The 24384-nt window shown below is 42.7% G+C and overlaps 1 protein-coding gene and 1 long non-coding RNA gene across 3 annotated transcripts in view; one reads left to right on the top strand and one right to left on the bottom strand.

Annotated features, from left to right (window-relative positions):
• Positions 1 to 18905, bottom strand: part of NOCT (nocturnin) — a 62811-nt gene extending 43906 nt beyond the window's left edge. Inside the window, exon 1 of one of the 2 annotated variants that reach the window (XM_086962166.1) lies at positions 18382 to 18905. In XM_086962166.1, the coding sequence (XP_086818292.1) occupies positions 18382 to 18565 (184 nt within the window). In that variant the 5' untranslated portion in view covers positions 18566 to 18905. The remainder of the gene's footprint in view (positions 1 to 18381) is intronic. The other variant, XM_086962167.1, reaches the window with a different exon arrangement.
• LOC147728384 (uncharacterized) overlaps positions 18661 to 24384 on the top strand; it is a 39907-nt gene continuing 34183 nt past the window's right edge. Inside the window, exon 1 of the long non-coding RNA XR_015309373.1 lies at positions 18661 to 18748. This is a non-coding gene — a long non-coding RNA (uncharacterized LOC147728384). The remainder of the gene's footprint in view (positions 18749 to 24384) is intronic.

The following is a 24384-nucleotide window of genomic DNA, read 5'->3' as shown; positions in this document are numbered from 1 at the left end:
GCTGTTAATGAACTAAGAGGCAAGTCAAGGGACATTTGTATTCTATATGTGGCTAGATTTGTATTACGATTTGTATTACATATGCAAAGAAAATTTTGTCTATTAAATACAAAATCAAAATAAAAAAGTATTTTGTACTGCAGACATGCTGAACTTGTACTTTTGAAGGTGCTCTCATATGTGATAATGCAGAAAATGGCAGCTCAATTAATTATTTGCCAACGATCACATCATTAGATACCAGTTTATGGGTCAAGAGCATTACAAATAGGTTGAATAGAATATTTAAGTCACTAGACCTGCAGGTTGAGTAACATTTTAGTGATTTTTTGAGGCCTGTTTAGAAAGGCTTGTTTGGGAGATCTGAATAATAAAAGAGGTTTGAGATGATGCAAGGGAGGGGTAGAGGAGGGAAGAGTCTAGAATGGGTTATTTCGGAGATTATAGTAAGGGTGGAGTAGGGAAGTCTAGAAAGGGTTCTTTTTGGGATCAGAGTAGTCCAAGAGTGGAGGTAGAGAGTTATATTGAGAGGTATACTGTGATAAATAGGGTAGTGCATTGGAGAGTGTAGTAGCCGGAGGTTTGGGAAGAGCCAGAGTTGAAGTAGAGGTTATATTGATAGAGTTATGGGGTGCGATATAGACTAGTGCATTGGAGATGCTGAATCAGGAGTAAAGTAATAAATATAAAAATACATAAGTACATGGAAGGTATGTATGTATAAGGTAATACAGCTAGATGTACGTTGTATTAAATAAACTCAGACTTTCAAGTGTTGCTGTACTTCAAATATATACATTTTCCCCCAAATAGTGAAGCAATTGTAGATTAATATTTATAAACATGTACCTATTTATGCAGTGCCCTATATACATGTTAAACATAGAAAAATATAACCATAAGTAATTGTTAAGCAGAACTAATGAAAATCTATATATGTATAATCCAAATAACTGCTTATATACACAGGGATATGCTGTATATTTATGTTTGAGTATGGTGGTTTTATTTTATTTTAGAATTTTCTATAGCGCTGTCAAGACCCAAAGGTATCAGAGCGCTTTACAGTAGGAGCATAGTATATAATCAACAGAAACCGGACAAGTGAGTGATGTACAATAATGACATAGTATAGAGCAGCATATTGTCATGTAGAGCTTCTTTGGTTTCAAGGTTCTTAGGGATCACATAGCTCTATGCTTGCTGTCTGTCCCGTGTTGTCCACATCCAAGGGAACGGGTAAGGAATAAGGATTTGAGTTGACTTTTGAATTCCATAAAGGAGGGTATGGTTCGAATGTGCGGAGGGATGGAATTCCAAATTTTGGGGGTGTTTCCAGTGAAAGAGCAGTCTGCTGTTCTTTTCCTTCTAGTTTTAGGTGGGATGAGTAGGAGGGAGTTAGAGCTTCTCAGATTTCTGGCTTGACCTGCCTTTTACAGTTTTTTGCCAGGTATTCAGGTTTGCCTGTATGGAGGGCTTGTGGGTTATGTCGGGAATAGCCAACTCTTGAGTAGACTTCTGAAGATAAGGTAGTTATCCGTGATCTTATGTTTGGGGCTAAAAAGTTCCATAGCTTGGCTGCTTGAACAGAGGAGGTTTCTTGTCTGGTGAGATTTGGATGTGAAATCACAATTTGGAACAAAGGTTCCTTTGTTGAATGTATTTGGCGATTGTATTCCTGATGAAAAGCAGCCCTGTTCAATTTATCGTTTTGCGGGTGATGCAAATCAGCTTGAATGTGGGCCTTGTGGCAACCGGTAACCAATGTAGGGCCTTCAAGGCAGGGAAAAGGTGGGCCTGTGGCTTTATGTGTAAGAATGGTCTGGCAGCAGAGTTCTAATTCCGTTGTAGTCTTTTCATAGTTGTTACAGATGAACCGTGGTAGAGGCTATTGGCGTAATAGAGTTTTGACAGAACAAGAGAGATAATAGCCAGGACCTTGTGTTGAAAACCCAGGTGGGGAGAAATGCATCGCAGAGTTTTTATAGTAATGAATAATGTCTATTGCTAATTAAAGTATGGAGAGCGATTCTAATCATGAATCAAAAATAACAGGTAAACGTCCAGATAATATTGCGATAGCAGTTCCCACTCCAGAAAATGATAAAAATAGCAGGATTTTGTGTAGCCTGCCCAACCTCGTTGTCAGTCCCTGTTTGGAGCGGCTGCAGAGCAGAGAGGGGCCACTGGGCCACAATGATGGAGGGCGTTAACCACTGGAATCCGTCCTACTTTGGTACCACAAACTGGGCCAGGGGCACCTTAACTTAGCAGTGAGGGTAAGAAGTTGAAGGCTTCTTATGGAGGCAGTTGGGGGAGCAGGGGTAACAAGAGCTCAGAACTAAGTTGATCAATAGACACAAAAACATTGTCCACCCAAGCGCTTACATTGTAAGAGTAAACAAAGCACTTTAATTTCACAAATAAACTGGTACACAGTTCAATATGGTTCTTTGTTATCTGTACTTTTGTTCTCTTGTTCTACTGACAGTCCAGGTCTGCTTTTACCAGCTCAATGGAGATGCAGCTCTGGTGGTGCGCACAGGAGCCTTCAGTGTTCCTGTGGCTGCAGCTCTATAACTGTGGGGGCCGCACCAAAGCCCTCACTCCAAACATGAGTGACTGGGCTGAAGTGCGGCAGGCTCTCACAGATGCACTTGTCTTCAGCATGCATAGCACAAGGGCACTTGAACACAGCAGATGCAGCTTGTGGGCTGGGTCGTCAGTGGTTGGGTGTCAGGTAGTTTTGACCTCCAGGCTGATCAAAGCTTCTACTTTGGTAATAACGAGGAATCTTTGGCTCAGACATCGGCAGCACCAGATTTTCCCGGCCTCGGGCCTAAAGTATATGGAATTAGTATATGGGATTATTAACCAGAAGACAAGCTGATTATACACAGAGTCCCCTTTAACCACATGGCTGCTGGGCGTTTCTCCCCCCCCCCCTGTGCTGGAAATTGCCATTTTAGTGGCACCATGACGAGCTCAGCCCGTCATCAGCACACGACACCCGTGGGTGATGACGAGCTGAGCTCAATTTAAATGTCTTCCAAAATCGACATCGCTCCATGAGAAAAGTCTGTCATGGAATCATGTTAGAAGCATAAGTAGAAAGAGGTAGGGCAGGTAATCAATCAGTACGACTGGGTTGAACTTTGCTACTGTAGATAGTGAAACTTCTGTGAAGCTGTGCACCGGGAATCTGGCCGTTGTGTGCACCACAAGGAGCAGAATTTACAGGGAGGTCAACAGCCGAAAAACAATTCCAACAGGGGCATCTGACATGCACATAAAGAAAGCAGTTTTATGTAGAATAGAAAGACAGTGATTATGTGCAAACAATTTAATAAACTTTAGTTTTTAAAAAACAGGGCAGCCCTCAAAATAAACGCGGCTCTGACGTGAGAAATAATTGGTGCAGGCTGCAAGTAAAAGAAAAGTTTGCCAATGTAAAACATGTTCAACAAAAAGCAGCCAAAATGTGGGCTGAAAATAAAGTACCCGTTGCGTAGACCAAATTGGAACCATAGTGAAAAGGAAGCACCACTTTAAAAGTGCTGGTTATTTTCTGCTTATTACACCAGATGGAAAAAGAAACCCTGAGAAACAGACAATGTTTGAATCCTGATCCATATCTTAACAAGGCTGTCTCTTCCTGGAGCACCCATAAATCACCTTGCACGTGGTTTAAACACTTAGCAATGAACTGTAGATAAGGGCAACAAAAAACAAAAGGCTGCAATAAAATAGCATCTGATGTTTTATGTTTTTTACCTTTGATTGGAAACTAGATTCAGAACTACCATCGCATAATCACTGCATGTTAAACATGCATCCAAGTCTTTTTTTTTTACTCAAAATATCATGTGTCCTTTTCATTTGTAAAAGGATCACCTGCAATATGCCCCCAGTAAAATTTCATTGTAAAAATTGCTCAGTGATTAAGTTATCTTATCAGACAAAATCGGAATGTTTTTCCTTGTTTGGACACATTACAAAACGCAATGAAAATGGTCACAGTAGTAACTGCCCTGACGAAAACAAACAAAATGCAAGAATAGTTTGTGCAGGCAGTAACATGCTCCTAAATAAACCAGTAGAGAAGAACCCCTGTAAGGGATGAGAGCACAGAATACCTCTGTTTCGCAAACAGCCAAAGACTGAAAGAACGAGGAAACCAATGTGCGCCAACAATATGGTGCGGCTACAGAGAGCAGGATCCCTGTGTAACTGTGGCCGTTGTTGTTGAGTGCAGGATCGCTGCTGGGGAGCGACTCCTGTTGCTTGTGTCTACTCCCGGGGCTTCTGAGAATGCTGCCGTAGCTTCTCCTGCTCCCGCAGGGAGACAGAGGGCACGAAAAAATATATTGTCCCTTCAGCCCTCTGTACTATGAAACGTGCGACCGGTGAGGTGCTGCAGCTGCCTCCTCTTATACATAAAAAGGAAAGGAAGGCGGAGGTGGGGCTGTGGGAGCCCGATCTGACACAGGATAGGCTGCTGCTGGAAAGCCAAGCAACGAGATGCCACACGAGCCGTAGCTACGGTGAAATTACGTCTGCTTACGGAGAAGTAAAGCAATAGGGGTGGAAAAGGGCACTTTTTAAATTTCTTTACTTTTGAAGAAATTGCGGCAACCGCGTTTTATCTTTAAATGCTCAAAGCAAAAGTGCGGGTGCCAGCATTATAACAACAAGCATTTGCAATGCAATAGGTCTCGCATTTGTGAGAGTTTAAGCTATTGGAATTGTAAATTACAATACCTTTTATCTCTCTGTTTTGATAATTACCACATAAATAAAAGGCACTGTCATTTACAATGCCAATAGCTCAAACTCTTGTAAACGCGAGACCTATTGCATTTAAAAGAAACCGCCGCCATTGGCCCTGGCTGCTTGGATAGTTAAAGTATGCATGGCGCGCTGAATGTTGCAGGAAAGCATATCATGCCTGCAGTAGGTGAAACCCATTAAAGAAAATAGTACTTACAGACTAAATAAGATGTAACAAATGAAGTAAAAGGACCAGTACTTATAGGAGGTTACAAATGAAGACAAGGCGGTACTACGGGACTAACAAGCCGATGCATGTGCTGCCCAAGCTCGACCGAAACAGTAAATGAATTACTAATAAATAAATAAATAAAAAAATAAAAAAAGCATGCAGCCATGTTTGGGCATCGCAAGGAATGCAATGTAATAGATTTCGTATTTATCAGAGTTTGAGCTATTGACTTAGTAAATGACAATGCCTTTTATTTATGTGTTGTTTTTAAAAACAGATAAATAACAGGCATTGTCATTTAAAATGCCAATAGCTTAAACTCCCTCAAATGCAAGACCCATTGCATTGTAAATACGTGCTATAAAATGTTTTAAAAGCGTTAGGAGAGAGCGCATCCTGCAGCAGGCAGGACAAAGTGATTTGTAAAAATAGTGCTCAGAGGTTGTAATTAAAGCCCAACAACACACTTAAAAGGGGGTGCCGCCATGGAAGGTTACAAAATGAGACCAAGCAGTACTAAGGAGGGACTACTGTGCCTTTTGACCAATGAATAGCCACAGTTCACAGTGGACAATGACAAGCCAGTGAAGAATGTGGGCAGAGCGTGGGCAGAGTTTCAAGCCCCTACCTCAATACAGCATGCGTCGCAGAGCAGCGCATGCACTGCCCAGGTAGTAGCAAGGAGCAAACTAATATCTAAAGCAATTCAAATGTCAAGTACAATATAATCTTTTGAATCATGGCATTAATGAAACATATGTAGACGGGAGTCTTGATAGTTTGTGAATTCAGTTAGGTTGCTTTTATTTTCACAATTAAAAGAATGAATACATGCTTCAGCCCAGCCAACACGTTTCGCTCGTAAAAGGACTTCATCAGGGTTAAAATGACGTCGTTTTAATACCAATGGAGCAGACCTTCGGATGGAGAATAGTTATATTTTGTGTTGTGAATCTCCCTCCGAAGCGCTCTATCCATCACCCAAATTAAAGCCTTGGTTCTTCGGTTGGCATAAGAATTTCAAAGAATGGATTGATTCTTTATTGATAAATAGATGCAGTTGGATCTTATCATAAAAAATCCTTCTTCCTTAATATATAATCGCTGGGATTCCCCATAGCGTAAAGAAAGTAAGGTCTTCTGAGCAAACATCCTCAGTCTTCTTGCCAGTCATCTACCTTTGGGCTATATCAGATTTTGAGGACTTATTTACTGGTGCAGCCCATATAGCCCACACTACTGTTCCATTACCTTTTGTATGCACTGCCCAGGCTCGACCTAATAAAGCTGCTGAGCTAGTTAAATAAAAAAAAACTTTAAAAGTTGCGGGAGAGTGTGGCCCGCCTGCAAAATCAGGGAGGAGAAAGCCCTTCAAGAAAATAGTGCTTGGAGGATGTAATTAAAACATATTGTGTAACACAAATAAAAGGGCCAGTCCTCATGGAAGGTTACAAATGTACACAAGGCAGTAATAAGGAGGGACTAACAAACCTATTAATGAATCAGAAGCCAACATTTACAAAGAACAATGACAATCCAATTAAAAATATGGGTGGAAAGTGGGTGGAGCTTGAAGTCCACACCTGACAACAGCAAGTCTCAAAGAGACCGCGCTAGAGCTGCCTAGCCAAAACCTAAAAAAAGTCAAGACACCAGTTTAAAAAGCAGTTGGACACGCGGATGAGGGGTACACAGCTGTTTACCATGCAGGGAAGATTCTTGTACCAACACATCAAATTGCAATTTAAATCCGGTCCAATAAGTGTCACGCTGACACCTGGTGTAACAGATTAGTATGGCAATGAAGACGACTCAATTGAGGGATGGAGAGCTGACCTCTATCTAACATCAACACTGACGACAGAAGATCGACCTATAAGTCTGGCTGGTGATTTTCTAGCTGAAAAGTGGTTTGCTTTCAGCAGGAAACAGAAAAAGTTGAGATCTTAGAATTGGTAGTCCCTGTCAGTAATTCTGCTATAGGCAATTTTGTGGCCTGAAGAAAATGTTTGGACCGATTATCTGGTTTAGATTAGTAGTGCTTATAAGCAAGGAATAAGGGGAGCTAATGGGGCCTGTTGATGGCTATAAAAATTACACTGAATGTGCCAAATGTTATTGACCTCAGTACACTTAATGATGTAAAGCTTTGATTACATTGATCAAAATCTGAGGCCATTTGACACACACATTAAAGAGATGAACTACTAATTTAAGAGAGGTAAATCATTTGACAAAATTATGCTTCAGGTAATTAGACCCATTGTAGACAAAGTATCCGAATGACCTGGTAATCTGCTCTGGTGATTTTAACAGATGTTTTGGGAACAATATAAGCGTGAGGGCTAATGTCCAACCGCAAGATGATTTCTGGCATGTTATGGAACATAATATGGGTACATGTAAGAGTGACAGTTGAGGGAGCAATAGTGTTAGCATTCTGCATATTAGGAACCCAACATTTAAACCAGTGTCGACCTTCCTTCCTCCAACCTGATTAAGACTGGTGAGGTAGGCAAATGCATCATAAATCATCCACTAATATCAGTATCCAACTCATCATTGTTATTACTTACAATTTAAGCTTCTTCACTGTGAAGTGAAAAAGCAATAATAGATTTAACTTGTGCTTCAAGCGTGGGTACACAGGCCAGATCAATATTAAGAGTGCAAATATTTCAGTCAAAAACAACTTAAAGAAGATGTTGCTTCTAATTCTTTTATGTGCAGTTCGCAATTCATGCTTGAATAGAAAGGCACCCTCAAGTAAGAGTGAATGTCTCAATCTTTAGGTTTTGCCACTGTTTTCTAGGGTCTAGCCAGTCCTCCATAAACCATTCTCGTGGATTTCTCAACGTTCAACTGTAGACAATTTGTCTGAATGGATTTCAAAAGTGTATAAAACAGTTATTGAAGACTAATTATTGTTTTGTCCAAAAGTAACAGTTCCCCCGCAAATGTAAGATTTAGAGCACAACCCGAATTTTGGAGGAAAATTTGTTATTTTAATGGTCCTAGCTTGTGGGTTGTACAGGGATGAAATTATTTTAAATCAAGTATGCATCTGCTTTAAAACATTTGCTATAGTATCTGTTTGCGGGGCTTGAATCAATGCTAATAAAGATATAACAAGGCCCAGGCGGTTTAGCTTAACTAGTAAATTGCTATCCACTATATCAAACACTACCACGTAAATTAATCTAAGTGTAATACACTTTTTTGCACATTATAAGCTTTCTCACATGTGTTACTGTGCAACCAAGGCCATAAAATTGTCTTAATTTAGCACCAAGCCAACACTGTTTGCTTATGTAAGAGAAGCGGTGGTAGAAGTGGGCGGGAACGGCAGGGCACGGCGTGCCCCTACTTTGAAATTTTTTTACAGTCCGTTCCCCTAATTCTTTCTTTTTAAAAAGCGTCCTAGGACGGCAGGAATGCTCCTAATAAAAAATTATAACTTTAGCTTTCAGCCGTGTCCTCTGTGTGGTGCACATGGAGCAAAGCCTCTGCAGTGCCAACGGCCTCCTCCCCCTTCCCCTCTGTATCTGGGGGCAGGGACCTGCAAAGCAAGCTGAAAGGCCCATCAGTCTTGGTTTAGCACGCAAAAACGGCTACCTCTGATGGCCCTGCTGTGCAGTCATTTACAGCTCATCACTGCCGAGGCTACCTGCCTTCCCCTCACTGTGACCAATACAATGGTCACATCAGGATGCTTTGGTGGCCCCCGCCCTTGAACACCTCTGCCCTTTATTTTCGGGCTCACGCAGACTGAGGGACGCCTACTGGAAAAGAAGACAAGCATTGAAAATGCAATAGTTTGCGCCTTTGATTAAGTTAAAGCCCTTTACCTTGCTAAAGGTAATATATAGCAAAGTAAATGGCTTTAACTTAATAAAAGGCGAACATATTGCATTTTTAATGCTTGTTCAAGGATGTTGTGTAAACTTTTTTTTTTCAGGCAGCATATTGGTCTTGTGTAGTGCATGATGCGAACTGAGTTGCATCCTAGTGTTTATACGGGCAAAATTGAATTGTGGCTGAAGGTAGTGTGCATTTTTCTGAATTCCAATCAGGGGCAAAACGGTGTTCAGAAATTGTGGTTGTTCATTCTTCAGCGCTGCTGCAAGGCACACAGAGTAATATTCCGGTATGCCGGTTGCCGTTGTGATTCTATGCAAATGTGTGGGATAGTGGTTCTGAGTACTGTAGAGGAATTTTAGTGTATATGTTTAAGCAACGCCCTTAATTAATTTAGGCTCTGACATTTCAGGGACCCTCCTAATTTTTCATCTACTTAAAGCCCTGGGTGTAGGTGTGTAGCAGACAGGCTGCAGAGTAAAGTAATGTGACTGGAAGAAAGGGAATGTTTGAGACACTCTGAAGACTACCACCCCGTCCGCAGATCTTCAAAGGTTTAATTCACTCATATTTTCAAACCTGAACAATTTTTCAGTTCTAATTATTCACAACAAAATTAAATATCCAATACTGGTTACAAGCACTGGCAAAGCCAATAGGTTTGGCTTGGTTTAGTGGCATGTCTGTTACTGCGTGATAGGCCCTTGACAAAAACTTAAAGAGAAGCACCAAAAAACTGGTGTGGTGGTAGTATGCCGAGCACAGGTTTTTACTTTACATGTTTTAGTACTAAGTACAGTAAAACCCAGACAGATCCACTTGCCAAAAGACACAGATCCACTTGCCAAAAGCAGGCATTTGACCGAGTATTGGTGGGAAAACAGCAGCAAGGGGTGCTGTAATTTCGCACTCAGTATGTTATTTCCCATTGTGAGCCAAAAAACGGTATATGCACAGAAGTCACAGGTGATACAAGCTGTAACTGTAATTTCAGTAGGGATTGGCCTCCCCCCCACCATAACAGTGAAAGTCATGATCAGGCCCCTATTTTTCTATATCTGTGCACACAATAGCACTCACCCCATCATATGCACATACTAACACCCATCAGAACACACCAGAGACACCCCCCATCCTTTCTGTGCACCAGCAAACAGCGAAACACCCACAACAATAATAATGTTCAATAAAAATGCCGGACCATTTATCCTCCAAATCGGATATCTTGTCTCAATCAATCTCATTTTGGTAAAGTGTCCTCACTTCATCCCGAGCTCTGTATGAATGAACTAAAATAGAAAAAAAAAGGAAAGGAAGCTTTGAGAAACAAGCCATGAATGCATACACAATCACTTTGGATCCGGCTAGATAGCTCAGCGAGTTAAACACTCGCCAACGAATACAAATGTATTTTCTACTAAGTTCTGTTTTTTTCTGCGGCGGAAAATTGAACAAACATTAAATTGCATAAAAAATAACACCCGTTATATTCAGTGCTTAGAAATGCGGAAGTGCGGTTTAAAGTGCTACCTAAAGACAAGTTATCTTTACTATAGGTCTTATCTGGATGTCCAGCAGTAATTGCCTGTTCTGCATCTGTCTAATGCTAACATGAGAACTTTTCTGTAAATGCTTCTACCAGCTCCGATCCCTTCTAAGAGAGGCAACGCTTTAATTTGCATCAATAAACAAACCCTTGGTTCCTGGCAGCAAACTGGTGGCTGCCAATGGCTTACATGCCACAATTCCCTCCAGTCCGAGTGAATTTTGTTAACGAGAGAGAGCTCTGCTAATTACCATTAGCTGTAAAGACTCTGGCTAAAGGAAAGAGGTGGGGTGCAGAAGCTTAAAACATTAGTTCTCTTAAAGAGATGTACTTGAAACGCGGTCTGGTGGCTCAGTGGGTTAATGCATCCTTTCCAGGGACCCTGGTGGGGTCTCTCAGTCACAGGTTCAAACCTCTGATGGAGCCACTCACCCTTTCATCCTTCCTAGGGTGATAAAACGAGCACCACAGATTTGGTTAAAAAGTGTATTATACTTGCAGGACTAGATAAGGCATAATCTAACGGAAGAGCCCTCTGGAGGAATGCACCCTCCACCATGCTCTCTCCATGCTCTCTCCTCTTCCTCTGGTGGAGACAGGCGCCCGGAGGAATGTAATGAATGATGTTCTCACACCACTGTGGAACAGAATATCAATCAATCGTCTGTCTTCTATAATGTTCATAAAATTGTGGGGCCCCCTGTCATAGAATTTAAACCCAAATGTTTTGTTCAGAAATTGTTAGAAAAAGGGAGTAGAAGTGCTGAAGAAAGAAAATGCATGGCTCGGAGACAAATGGCTTATGATTCCACTTATAAGTGTATTCTGTGATTGGAAACAAGTCCCACATTGTAAATGTATTTCAATGTAAATACCTTCTACATTAAACCTCAAATAAACAGGTCTATCCACTGTTTTAATTAAACAACGTTATAAGTAGGGCTCCCGGTTTTATGGTATTTATTTTTTTGCCATTTCCGTCTGTATTTATCCATATTTATTTTTTGGGCATTTTTTCTGTATTTATCCGCATTTATTTTTGCCACAAGCAAAAGATGAAGCTACAGCTAGTATTTTTCCACATTTATTTCAGTCCCCAAAAACACGGACACTATAGCCGAGGGAACAACATACTAAATGGCAACAAACTCAACACACTACGATCACAATGAAAAAGGGACACCACAAGCCAGCAGGCTGCAGATAGACATGGGGTTAAGTGTGCGTCCAGCTACAAGAGTTGGATCTAGAACTAGTTGTTGCAGACCCAGAACATGAGATAACATAGGCTAATGTTTTCCCAACATCCTGGGCCTGAACACATTATTTTGGACAGCACTCAGCACATACAATCATCACTCACCATTGATCACTGTACAGGCACACTGCCTTCAACTGCAACCCAATTGAGCCCCACCAGCGCTAAAGCTGTCCCTGGCCATCATTATAAGGATTGATGTTTTGTGTGTGCAGAAGAGAACAAGCATATGTAATGCAATCGGTCTCACATTTACGCTAGTTTAAGCTATTGGCATTGTAAATGACAATGCCTTTTATTTATCTGTTTTAAAAACCAAAACATCAATAAAAGGCATTGTCATTTGCAATGCCAATAGCTCAAACTCAAGTAAATGCGAGACCTTTTGCATTGCAAATGCTTGTTTTTTTAAGTGAGCGCTTGAAGTAGGAAGCCAGAAAAACTGACACAACAAAGAACAAGGTGAAGACCTGGGGTTGAAAGTGGGGATGGATGGAATGGGAGGCGGTGCCATTGAGTTGGGGCGAGTGCATGGTGGGGGCCACACTCTGGATAATTTTATGGGGGGGAGTGTTTATAGTGTTGAGCAAGGGGGGCCATGGTTTGAATGGAAGGCTGAATGATGTAGGGTGCGACAAGAAACACCTAAATGGTGCTATTAGAAGTGCTGTCTCCATAACGCAGGATGTCCAACCTGAGTTTAAGAGGGCCGCAGTGCGCCAGACGCCTGCTTCTATGTGTCAGAAGTGAATATGTATTCACCCACAACACTCATGTTTCGAGTTCCCTCCCAGCTCATAGCCCGGTCTGCTGCCTGCATTCCCACACACCCCTCCCCTCTCATGATGCCCAGCAGTGCACAGCCAGCAGCAGTGCAGCTCAGTGCTCACAGCATGGTGCAAGAGCCGCAACTCACACGACAATGGTGTGAATACAGGCTCCAATCTGACTCTTTCGGGGGCTCTAAAAGGGGTGAGAAATAACAACCAAGCCCCATTAACAAGTAAATGGTATTTCAAAGACGTGTAAAGTACTCGGGTGCGGCTGGCAGCTGCGTGTCTGGGAAGCTGTCACCTCTCAACCCTCTAAGGGGAGGGAGACACCAGACACACACACAAACACACACACACACAGACACAGACAGACAGAGACACCCCCCTAAAGCCAGCGTGCGAAACTGCCCTTTAAGCAAAAAAACGATTATGTTGTAAAACAGGCATATGCAGAAGGATATCAGGGTGACTTATGTCAATGTTACATTTAGTATGGTAAATACGCTCCGTCTACGCTCCTAATAAGACGAACGCACAGAGTTGTCATCCGTTTCAGTAACCCTGCAGAACCTTTTCCATCTGCAGAAAATGTCCGCATACTCGCTTTCTTTGCAGCACCTGTCATGTTCATGTGTCTGTTGATTTAACTGGTCTTCAACATATGACGTTTTAACAAATTGTTCGTTTGACAGTACTGAGAAATGCCCAGCTGGTGGAAGTTATTAAATGAAAAAATGTATTTGTTTGGCACAGGCACCAATCTTTGGCATTCGATGCAGCAAATTCTCGGTCGAGGGCTACAAAAACATGAAAGATAAAACCTTTAGTAAGTATGCCCCCAAAACCGTCAAAGAACACGTCCACTTAATCGTAGCTGAGAGGAAACAGCCACCTGCGTGCGCGAGCGGAGGCCTCACCGCGTTCTGCCCCATTGTTCTGTATCCTTTGCAAGGGGTGGAGAGAGCCCGGGGGTTGGGAGTAAGAGTGCACTGCGGGGCGCCGCTGCGCACAGGAGTCACCATGAGTGGAGCCAGCGCCGCTGGCATCAATCAGTGCTAATCGTGTAATACTAGTAAGCTTTGTACTGCCAAAGGTGGCAATAACTACCCACTGACAGGGGTGGGGCCCAAGCGCCTCACACTTTGTCATCAGACTGCTGCCAGCTTAGGGGGTAGAAAAAAGGTGGCCAGTGTCCCTAAGAGGTACGTGGTCAGAGCTGTGTGTACTTAAGCCGCATTAACAAGTAAATGGTATTTCAAAGACGTGTGAAGCACTCATGTGCCCCTGGCAGCTGCGTGTCTGGAAAGCTGTCACCCCTCAACCCTCTAAGAAGTGGGAGACACCAGATGGCAGCACAGAAAAATGTAGTAGTATTTTCCCGCAAAGTAGTAGTATTTTCCCGTTTTTATATATAAATACAGATAAAGGAAAACTTGTTTTCCGTCTGTATTTATATGTAAAAATCCGTAAAAACGGAAAACCGGGAGCCCTAGTTATAAGCTGTAACTGGTCAGTGAAATGCCAAACGTACAAAAAATTGTTATGTTTTGCTCTTTCTATCCACACCTCTGACTCCGCCCACTGATGGAATCCTCAGGTTATTCCCGCCCCCTGATTCTCCGCCCACAGTTCCCCTACTTTTTTTCCCCCCACTTTGACCACTGAAGAGAAGTACTAAGTTTGGCAATCCACTCCTCAAGACAACAAGAACTGCTTTGTAAAACCTTTCATTTGTCACCCAAGAGGATTATTCAAGGGTCTTTTCTTATGAATTAGGACAAAGACAGTAATCTTCCATGGCCTAGATTATTTCCCTGGACTTTTCATTTTTTCCGCATCATGGAGTGTGAAGAGGTGTGGAAATCCCTGTAATCAAGGCAATTTCAGTATGCATGGAAAGTCGCTTTATCTCAGGACGGTAATTATCCTTGACAAATAAGCAACTAGACACATTACCCCACTTGTGAGACCGAAAAGTTACTGCGAGTATTTCTTTAAATGTATGTATTTTACATGCATAGAATTAGACATGGGATAGGTAAGTACTGATGAAACTAATAGACCCTTTGGCCTGTATTCACAAGGCTTAAACATGTTGACTGTAGGGATTTGGGAACCAATGTAGACAGTACCATATACAATGCTTTCTTAATTTTTAATCTCACCATGGGCCCTGAAAAGAAAGGTCCTTGGGTGGGGGTCTAAAGTAATGTTTACAAGTTCTCCCGTCCAAATATTAATAAGACATGTTATACAAGAGCTCCCACATTCTGCTGAGTCCAGATAAATGACACACAGTTTTATCCAGGGTAGAACCATGTGATGAAGCATTCCACAAAAGTGAGTGAGGGTGATCATCCACAAAATCTTGGCAGCTTAGTTTTAGAATACACACATTAGGATCATATAAACTATCATCATTTTTGAGGAAGCAGTTTAAAACTGGAGAATATACTGATGGGGATTTTCTCTCTCTCTCCCTTTTGGTAAACATATACAGTGACCTCTAGCACCAAATAGTATTCATAAAGTTAATATGGGTTGTAGGCTCCTTCAACTAAGCACTATGAGCTGCTTGGAGATCACGGTTTCAAGTGAGTTGATAATATGATATTGTGATCAGTATCAGGAAGGGGGGGGGCTGCTGCATTATAAATGTGAAGGTGAAAAAGAACAGTCACATCTGGCCACTTATATACAGCTCACAGCACTCAAGAATTACCAGAACTGACTATAAGTATTTCAATACCAAGTATCAGACATTAAGGAACGTGAGTTTGAGATATTAATGAACAGAGAGCAAACGGATAGCATTTCTTTTTTCTGGCTATTTTGGTTCTTTTTCTGGGGTTTTTCCAATTTGGATTAGCGAACATTCTGTTTATTGTTATTGCACTATTTAATTGTTAATTCGCCTGTTGATCACCAGTTTTACTTCCTTACCGTCTTTACTACATTAAAGAACTTTATTTTGGTAGTGGCACCTCGGCAATACAACAGTGAACATATGTTATCCTGATTAGTGGGACCGCAAGAAATGCACAGCAACCAAGTGACGATTACAGCCTGCGAGGGCAGGGAACCTGTTCAAGCACTGCTGATGCTCCTCGAGATTACCGTTTCATACAGAGCAGAGGATTTCAGGGTGCCACCTTTGGATACACACACATCATATCTGGGGAAATGAACAGCAGTGATGCCTCGCTTGAACACTACCTCTAAAGTTCTTTTTGTGTTTATAACAAATACGTTTTGCTTATGAATATGTAAATAAAATATGCACTGTCCTGGGAACACGTGGTGAGGGTATTACAAAGTTATTACAAATGTTATCTCAGTTCAAACAAAGTGGCGGTCGACACCAGTGTAGGTTTGGAGAAACAGGATGTTTATATATCACAAAGCAACAACTATTGAGCCAAACAACCAGCTGACACGTGTTTTGTCACAAGGAGTTATCCCGTGACTCTTCAGGGCTGTTCCGAGTCGGAAGGAGTAGGAGAGCAGGCCCCTACTGACCGGTGATAATTCCAACCCGGTCTAGGGTATGCGATGTGTTTGAGAAAGGGACGTGATTGTCCGTGGGCTGCGGTGTCGCCAAATGCGGCCAAATCAGATGAGTGATGGCGGCCAATAGATGAGTAGCGCCCAGGGGTGGGCGTCCAGTATCAGCACGCAAAGTGGGTTAGGAGCACCAGGATACTGCGAGTATAGGGTATGCCGGGGAGTAGAACAGGTGTGGCGATCCGAGTAGGGACGTCCAGTGTCAGCAACTGGAACAGTGACCCAGTGTCGTCCATCCACCGAGCATCATCCTAGACTTCAGGCGTACCCGCCGTACCTACCCGCCCCTACTCGGACCTCTATACCTGCCTTCACTCCCCCGCATACCAAATATCCACCTTATCCTGGCGCTTTCACCTTCTTTCCACTTGTTCACTCCCCTCACTTTTCACTCATCTGATTTGGCCGCATGTGATGTAGGTTAGGAGCGCCAGGATACCGCAAGTATAGGGTATGCCGGAGAGTAACAGGTGTGGCGGTCCGAGTGGGGACATCAAGTGTCCAGTGTCCAGTGTCAAAGCGCCAGGATAAGGTGGCCATCATTCATCTGATTTGGCCGCATTTGGCGACACCGCAGACCACGGACATCACGTCCCTTTCTCAAACACGTTGCATACCCTAGACCGGGTTGGAATTATCACTGGTCACTAGGGGCCTGCTCTCCTACTTCTTCAGACTCGGAACAGCCCTCAAGAGTCACAGGATAACTCCCTGTGACGAAACACGTGTAGGCTGGTTGTTTGACTCCATACAGTTGTTGCTTTGTGATATATAAAAAAAACTGTTTCTCCAAACCTACGCTGGTGTCGACCGCTGCTTTGTTTGAACTGAGATAACATTTGTAACAACTTTGTAATACCCTCACCACGTGTGCCCAGGACAGTGCATACTTTCCAGTGTGGATCTTTCGACCAACACAAAGCTGGGGGTTATCGGGTAAATCCCCAAACCTGGCAGCACCGTATCTACCCAGATTCTTAAGACCATAACGCACACCAGCCTGAGCGCCATTTCTTCCTGTCTTCACGAAAAAACCCACTCCTAGCTCTCATGTAAATAAAATAAAAGTTTCTCATGAAGTGGTGCTCTATACTAATAATTGTTGGTAATTACGAGCATTTTTACTTTCCGATAAATATCTCGGCTGTTTGTAACACTGCATGATACTAGAATATTGGGCTCTCCTTTTGCCTTCCTATTGATATGCATGATCTGTCCAACATGCATGTCAGTTTCGGGGGGTGGGGGGTCAGGCGAGAGGAGTCCCATCTGAATAGTGCCTACCGCGGGGTCCTGCACAACTAAGACCATGCAGTGCTAGAGCGAAGCTAAATACTGGTTTCACCACTGGGCTCGAGAGGAGTGAAAAAAGTGCAATACAGAAGACTGCCCTCTTAACCTTTATGTTGACATATGCTATATAGATATGTCCTTAAAGCAGATATGGGTTTAAGTTGGTAACTGAGGTCACTATCTTTGAGTGACATAGCAATAACTATTAAATAAAAGTGCTCTAGCAGGAAGGGAGTAGGGCCATTCTCAACAAAGCGTTCCAATAACCGGCTTGTGCTGCCACGAAACTCCATATCGTAAGGACACCTTGTTTTCAGCCCTGGGCTTTACCAAACGAGTTAGCATAACTGATGTAACCATCCCAAGAGAAAACTTGTATAACCTACACGTCACCATACATGCAATTTAAAAAAAAACTCAAACTAGTTACCACACTGTTTAGAACACCATGAAACCTAAAAGCAGTCTAAGTGTTCAAAACGAGTTCGTGATCTTGTAACTGAAACCACAATATTTAAATGCAGTTACGGGGGAAACGTGATGACAATTTCCTAACACTCAATAAGGGTTTTCTTACTGGAAGAGTCTTTACCACAAATACTGCATCATCGGTTCCGGAGTTGTAAAACGAAGCAGCGTCTGCCCCTCACAGGCAGAATCTCGCACAAAGAAAAAGAGGTACTGGAAGCAACCTACAGCTATATTATTTCAATAAGACACATGTATTTAACTTTTTACATTACCCAAATTCTACATATTTGACAATCACCTGGCAGAATATGGCTTCTGGCTATTTAGCCAGCAAACCGTTGCCAGGGCAAAAAGGCAAGTCCAGCTATTGTTACTTCGTCTGCACCAACAGACACATTCGACACATCAACTGGCACCATCTCCATCATGTCAACCCCCCTCCCCGATTAATTTGTGGGTGTCTGGAGTAGCGGGTTTCCATTTATAACCTCGAGTGTACCTCTAAAAGTTAAGCCTCGTGTGAAGAACAGGGGTTGGTACAGATGTTAAATGTAAATACAAGTCCATCATGGGGACAAACACACAAGATGCCCCCCCTCCCCCAACGATCCTTCACCTGCTATGGAAGCGGCGCCTCGGGCGACTGCTCTGCCGGACGGGGGCCGCGGGGAGCAACTCCGCCCGCGTCTCCGGCCTCCGTTGCTGCTTTCCGTGGGCGAAGCGGGGCCACAGCGCCAGCGCAGAGGGGCGCAGATCAACGCCGAGCAAAAGCTACGGGCAACGCAGGGCCCCTGATACATGTCGCGCCGCCGGACCTGCCGGGCGGCACCGGGAGCTCAGGAAACACGAGGAGTCGCGACACGGCAGACTTCAAAGCTTAACAAGCTTACACTGTATCGTAACCTACCAGCCGGCTCAGGACTCCCGACCTCCATTCTGACATCACTGGGCGCATCCATCTCCAGCAGCCTTCAGCGTCGAGAGTAAGGCAGCACTTTGTATCATTCTGACCCCCAGCTATAGTTTCGAAGTGAAGCTGTGCTATTTCGGGTATTTAACGCTTTTACTTCTCTTGAAAGGGCCACATTTGTGTAGTTGTAACTCTCGTGTACCCCTTATAACGCTTGATGGAACGTTCCGTCTGAGGGTTTCCCTTGAAAGAGAGGAGGGAGGCCGGGTGCGGCTATGACAGAATGCAGTGACGCCAACCATCTGGCACATCCGGGGATTTGGGGTAAAGGTCATAAGCCACGTCACAGGCAGGAATGCTGCTGCTCCTGTGGGAGGAAATGCGTCACGGGCATACAATACGTGTCTCTATTGTCGGGTGTCCTAAAGCATTGTTCTTTTGATTAGTAAAGCCGAAGATGGGTACTGTTGTGTTGGGCACTGCACGGGGTTTCCACAGCCCCAACTTTAAATAAAGCATTCTGGTCCCAGCGTATGAAGTGCGGGGAAAAAGACCCCGACCGATCTACATCACAGTTATTTATAACCTCTGGTGCGCCTGGCTTTGAGGGTTACTTGTACTTCATCAGGGTGTCACTGTCAAGTCGTAGTGGCCGAGTGGCTCACTACAGGTACTAAGAATCTTCCATACCCCAGGCGTCTTTCGAAATCGTTGCTTTAGATGGGACGCTCTTAGATTTAAAGGTTAAAAGGCATAGTCACCGCTTCCCGTTGGATGACTCTGACATACACTTAAAACCAGCCAGGATGTGTGTGGTGTGATGAATACTCCACTTGGAGCAGGTAAATGTTTCAAACAGTAAAAGTTTAATAACATAAAGGAGCCCATGTTTGTAGCCTCAATCCACCAAGGTCGCTTCAACTGTCTGCCTAGCTGCGCCTGTGGCAGGAGAAATCCGGTTGGTGTAGGCATGAAGGTGTAACACAACATCATAGTCACATCATGTCGACAGAAACCCCAGTCCCACAACATGACCAAAACATCCCACAAATAACACACAAGACACCAGTGTTAGTTTGGGGAAAGTTGCTGCAGGTTTATTACATACAACCAGGGGCGGTGGGTGAGATTTGAAAGTGGTGGGGCGCAAAGTGATTTGCATACAGCACCGTAGCGAGCGAGCGCCCAAAAGGGGGGTTTGGAAAAAAAGAAGAAAAATTGTGCATTTCCAAGCAAATTTGAGAAAGCAGGAAGGTTAATAAAGCAATTGTGAAAGTGCAGTTATTACATTAATAGATGGCATAACATAGGTAGCTGCTTATTCAGTATACCACAGAGCTTCATACATTCCGTCCTATTATGCTCAGGTGCTGAATTCAGACTATAAGACTTTCATGGAAATCTCAGCTCTAAGAGTAGAAGAAGTTGCACAGCAGTGTAATGGTTGCCAGGCTCGTTCCGCAGGAGCGTCAGGAACTTGAAGAAAAGTCCACAGTCTTCCCCTACGGCCTTCCGACTCTATTAGACTCTAGAGTAATGAATGGCACACGAGGGGAAAACAGGGAAACAAAACAAGGAAAGGCGGGGGAAGAAAAATAGGTCTTGAGCGTGGGAACCTCTTCGTGAATTCTTGAAGAATAGGCACTGGCAGTCTGTAAAGGAAGATGTTACACTCTATTCTTATCTATACCAGAGAGAGTATGAACCAGCACACACTTGTATATACAACCTACACAGCTTTCAGTCTTGGTTCTAGTAGACAAATGGTTAACATAGGTTGTACCCCTGTGCAACAGAAGGATAAGATTATGAGCACTATGGTCCAACACAATGTCAGTATATACAACGATAAGGTATGTATGGCTCACCACTCTATTCCCAGAGAGGAGTAAGAGGAGTGCGTATTCTTCTGTAGGTTATACGTTCAAAGAATAATCTGCCAGGAGAAAGTGGTCATAAAGGTCACATGAAAGTCTTACAATATACTGAATCTAAAAGAGGCAGCGCAACGCGCTGTTACCGTGATTCTGGTTGAGCTGAGCTTTGTACACACACTTCACATAGGTCCACGTAAGTACCCCAAACATAAATGGTATAAAGGTTTTCGCAATTTGCCAAGGGGAAAGGTTTAATAGGCAACACAAGCAATGAATCGTTCACCCTGCGGGAGACAGGTCCTGCCAGTGAACAAAGGTAAGCAAATCTGTGTAGTCTCCAAATAGAACAAACACTACAAAACTTTTAAAAACAGAGATAACAATGCATTTCTTACCTCAATCAGAGTTTTTTGTATTCAACAAACAAGTAGCAGCATTCACTTTTTGTAAATGAAATCAGCACGTCTGTCTTTCAGTGTAGCAAACTTGTCAATTACTTTCATGTTGAAGTCCGGTATCTTTTGGACTAGCTTGCTCTCTACAGATAGCATCGCCAAAGCATTTAGTCTTTCCTCTAGCATGGTGTTCCTGAGGAATGTCTTTATGTGCTTTAAGGCTGAAAAACATCGTTCAGCTTCTACTGTTGTCATTGGAGTCGTAATCACAATTTTTAGTAAAGTCACGGTCTCTGTAAGTGAGTTTTCCATATGCAGTTTATGAATTAAACTCAGCAAAGTCAAGGCGCTTGTGGCCTTCCGGTACACAGGCATTCCGTAGAGTACAGTTAACTCAGTTCTCAGCTGCTCTTTTTTGAGCATAGGATATGCTTTCACAGCCTGATTCAGAGCACGCTCAGGGAAGGATTCTTCATATTGTGCAAACTCTTTACTTTGTAATAAAGTGGCACTCACCAAATGTTTTGTGAATGAAAAACGTTCTTGTGCCTGCACAATTACAATGTCACATATCTCCTTTCCAATTCGCACCAGAGAGGTGATGTTTTGTCTGCGGTTTGCAAAAATAGAATGCTCCGGCAGTTTGGTCTCTAAATCGTCAACCCCATCTCTCACTTTCATAATCTTTTGTACAAATGTAGATGTATTGGCTTTCACTGAGACAGTATCTATGTCTTTTCTTTGCAACTGATCGTATAACACATCAACATGACTCATTATGTCATGAAATAAAAACAGTAAGAACTGAAACTCTTTGTCTTGTAGTGTTCTAATACAGCCATGGGCTTCATTCTGACTTGTGTGATCAAAGTCTTCTCTGGATGCTATGGCGTTATTTCTCAAGGCCCTCCCTCTGTTCAAAGATTAAGTTGACTGTACGAATGTGAAAGTTCCAACGAGTTGAGGATCCCCTTGGTACGCTTTTGTCCACAATCTCATGAAGGGCTTCTGTTCTTTTGGGGAACGTGTGAAGAATGCTGCTATGCCTCCGATATCCTGAAAGAAAACTCGTGTCTCTCTGATCTTTGATACCGCCTGTTGCATAATAAGATTGAGTTGGTGGGCGTAACAGTGCACAAAATGAGCATTAAGATACACATCTCTAATTAGTTTCTGTACTCCACTAAGGCTTCCACTCATTACCGACGCACCATCATAGCTTTGTGCGATAAGTTTTTGTTTTTGAGGCAGGTCCGGGAAAATTAAGTCCAGTTGACACAGTATTGCTTCAGTGATGGTTGCTGCACTAGAGTCTCTTAAATGCGTGAAGCCATAAAACCTCTCCACAACGTTTCTGTCTCTGTCATGGTACCGAAACACTAACACGGACTGTGTTTTAGTGGCCACATCAGTGGTATCATCAGCCTGAATAGCCGCATAGTCTGTGTTTCGCAACTCTTGCACAATATGGCTTCTTATAATTTCGAGCATACAGTCAAGGAGTTCATTTTGTATTGTATTAGAGGTGCCCTTAAAGACTGTAGCACATGCTAAATGTGTTTCCAAATCCTGGTCTATGGTTGACATTAAATCCACTAGGCCTAGGATGATACCAGGTTTTGAGGAAGTTTCTGATTCGTCATGGCCTCTCAATGCCAGTTCGAAAGCACCACAGAAACGAATGCAATCAATGATCTTGGATAGATTTTGTCTGTTCTTATCAACAGCTTCATTGTGTTTTTGAATGGATTTGCGATATGCATCATTTATCTGCTGCTCAATTGGTGCGTCTTCCCCCAACATTCCCAGTCTTGTCAGGTTTTCCAGATGATTTCTTGTGAGCGCATGCTTCTTTATTTTTTCAGAGATGTGCTTCAGGTCAACTAATCCTTGCCGTGTCCAAGAAAAGTCACCGCCAAACAGCAAGCAGGGGAAGCAGAACAGAGAATTTTTTATAGGGCACCCTGTAAGCCAATCAGCTTTTGTGTACCAGGCATTTGAGAATGTACGTTTTGACATTTTTCCTCTGTCCTGGGAAGTTTGCTATAGGTTTATTTCAGGCTGATGAGGTCCTAATTGCTTTATCTGTAGTTTTTGTTCAAGTGGCCATGACTGGAATGACCTTGCAATCAGCTCTTGTACTGTATTCATGATGGTGTGTTGCTGGCCTTACAAATATATATATATTAAAGAAACCTGTCAATATTCAAAGTACAACGTATAAGGTGCAGTGCAATAATAAGAAATTTTAGTACAAATACAAATACATCTCCAACCGCTCCCCTTCCCACAAAATGACTGCTAAAATACAGCCGTATTGCCTCCTGCCTCTCTGTGCCATAGTGGTTGCTGGAGGCACTGAAAGAGACACTGCTTGAGGGCCTGGAGAGTGACCAGATACATAGCCCTAACTCCGATGTAAAAAAATATATAGCATCAGTTTCCTTACCTTTAAAACTGGTGTTTGCTGGGTTGTAGCCGGGGTCGGGTAAGAGAGCAGCAAAGGAGGTTGGGGTCCTCGTGTTGTTTGCTGATAAACCTGTCAATAATCAAAGTACAACGTATAAGGTGCAGTGCAATAATATGAAATTTCAGTACAAATACAAATACATCTCCAACAGCTTGTCAAGACCAAGCTAAGTCGTCCCTTACCTTGACCAGCACCAAAATTCTCTTGGAGGACGTAGAAGATTTCGCAGAGACGCAAGGGACCAACTTCCCCAATATCTAACTATAAACCTGCTGAATTTAAATAACAGCTAGATTAAAACTAGAAATTTGGGAGGAGGGCCGGTACTGGACGTTGTAGAAAGGTTTCTTGCTGTCGACCTGCGAAACAACAAGCAGCAAGGACTTTAGTAATAACCTAGCCTTTCCTCTTTTAATTCTTAAAGAAAACCTACTATGAGATCTTTCTTAGAAATCTTATCAAACACTTTATACTAACTAGACTCCTACCTGCGTTCAGCGTAGATTAGTCCTTAGTCCAGTATTTCTTTGTCTTGTGTGTGTGAGAGTCATCTGAGTTCTTGTTAGGGGGTTCTTTATCTTGAGGGGTGAGGAAATGAATATCTGAGGAAGCAAAGAAGACAGAATCTCTTAATAACCTTCTTTTAATATTTCTTATTTAAGCTCTTCTCCATTTATGACTTACTTGCAAATGCTTTCATTCAGAATGTAAATTGGGTTTCCGTTTTCTCTTAGTGTCCCAACCTGTTGTCAACACAAAAGAGGAAAACACAACTTCCTATGCCAACACCCTAAATGAAAGGACTAAACAATTCTAAACTGTCTTTTCCTTAATAGTTTCTAAAACACATTACAATATTCCCTTGCAATGTCTCTTTAACATAATAATCATGAATCTCTTTCAAAAAACGATCCTTCAAAATGATTCTTAGTTTTTAAATGATTGTCCGTAGTCTTTTCCTATTTTT

The sequence above is a fragment of the Lissotriton vulgaris genome, chromosome 3_1 (genome assembly GCF_964263255.1).
Source record: "Lissotriton vulgaris chromosome 3_1, aLisVul1.2, whole genome shotgun sequence".
In the NCBI taxonomy this organism is placed as follows: Eukaryota; Metazoa; Chordata; class Amphibia; order Caudata; family Salamandridae; genus Lissotriton; species Lissotriton vulgaris.
The sequence above is the reverse complement of the archived record's forward strand: the minus strand, read 5'-3'. Positions and strand labels throughout refer to the sequence as shown.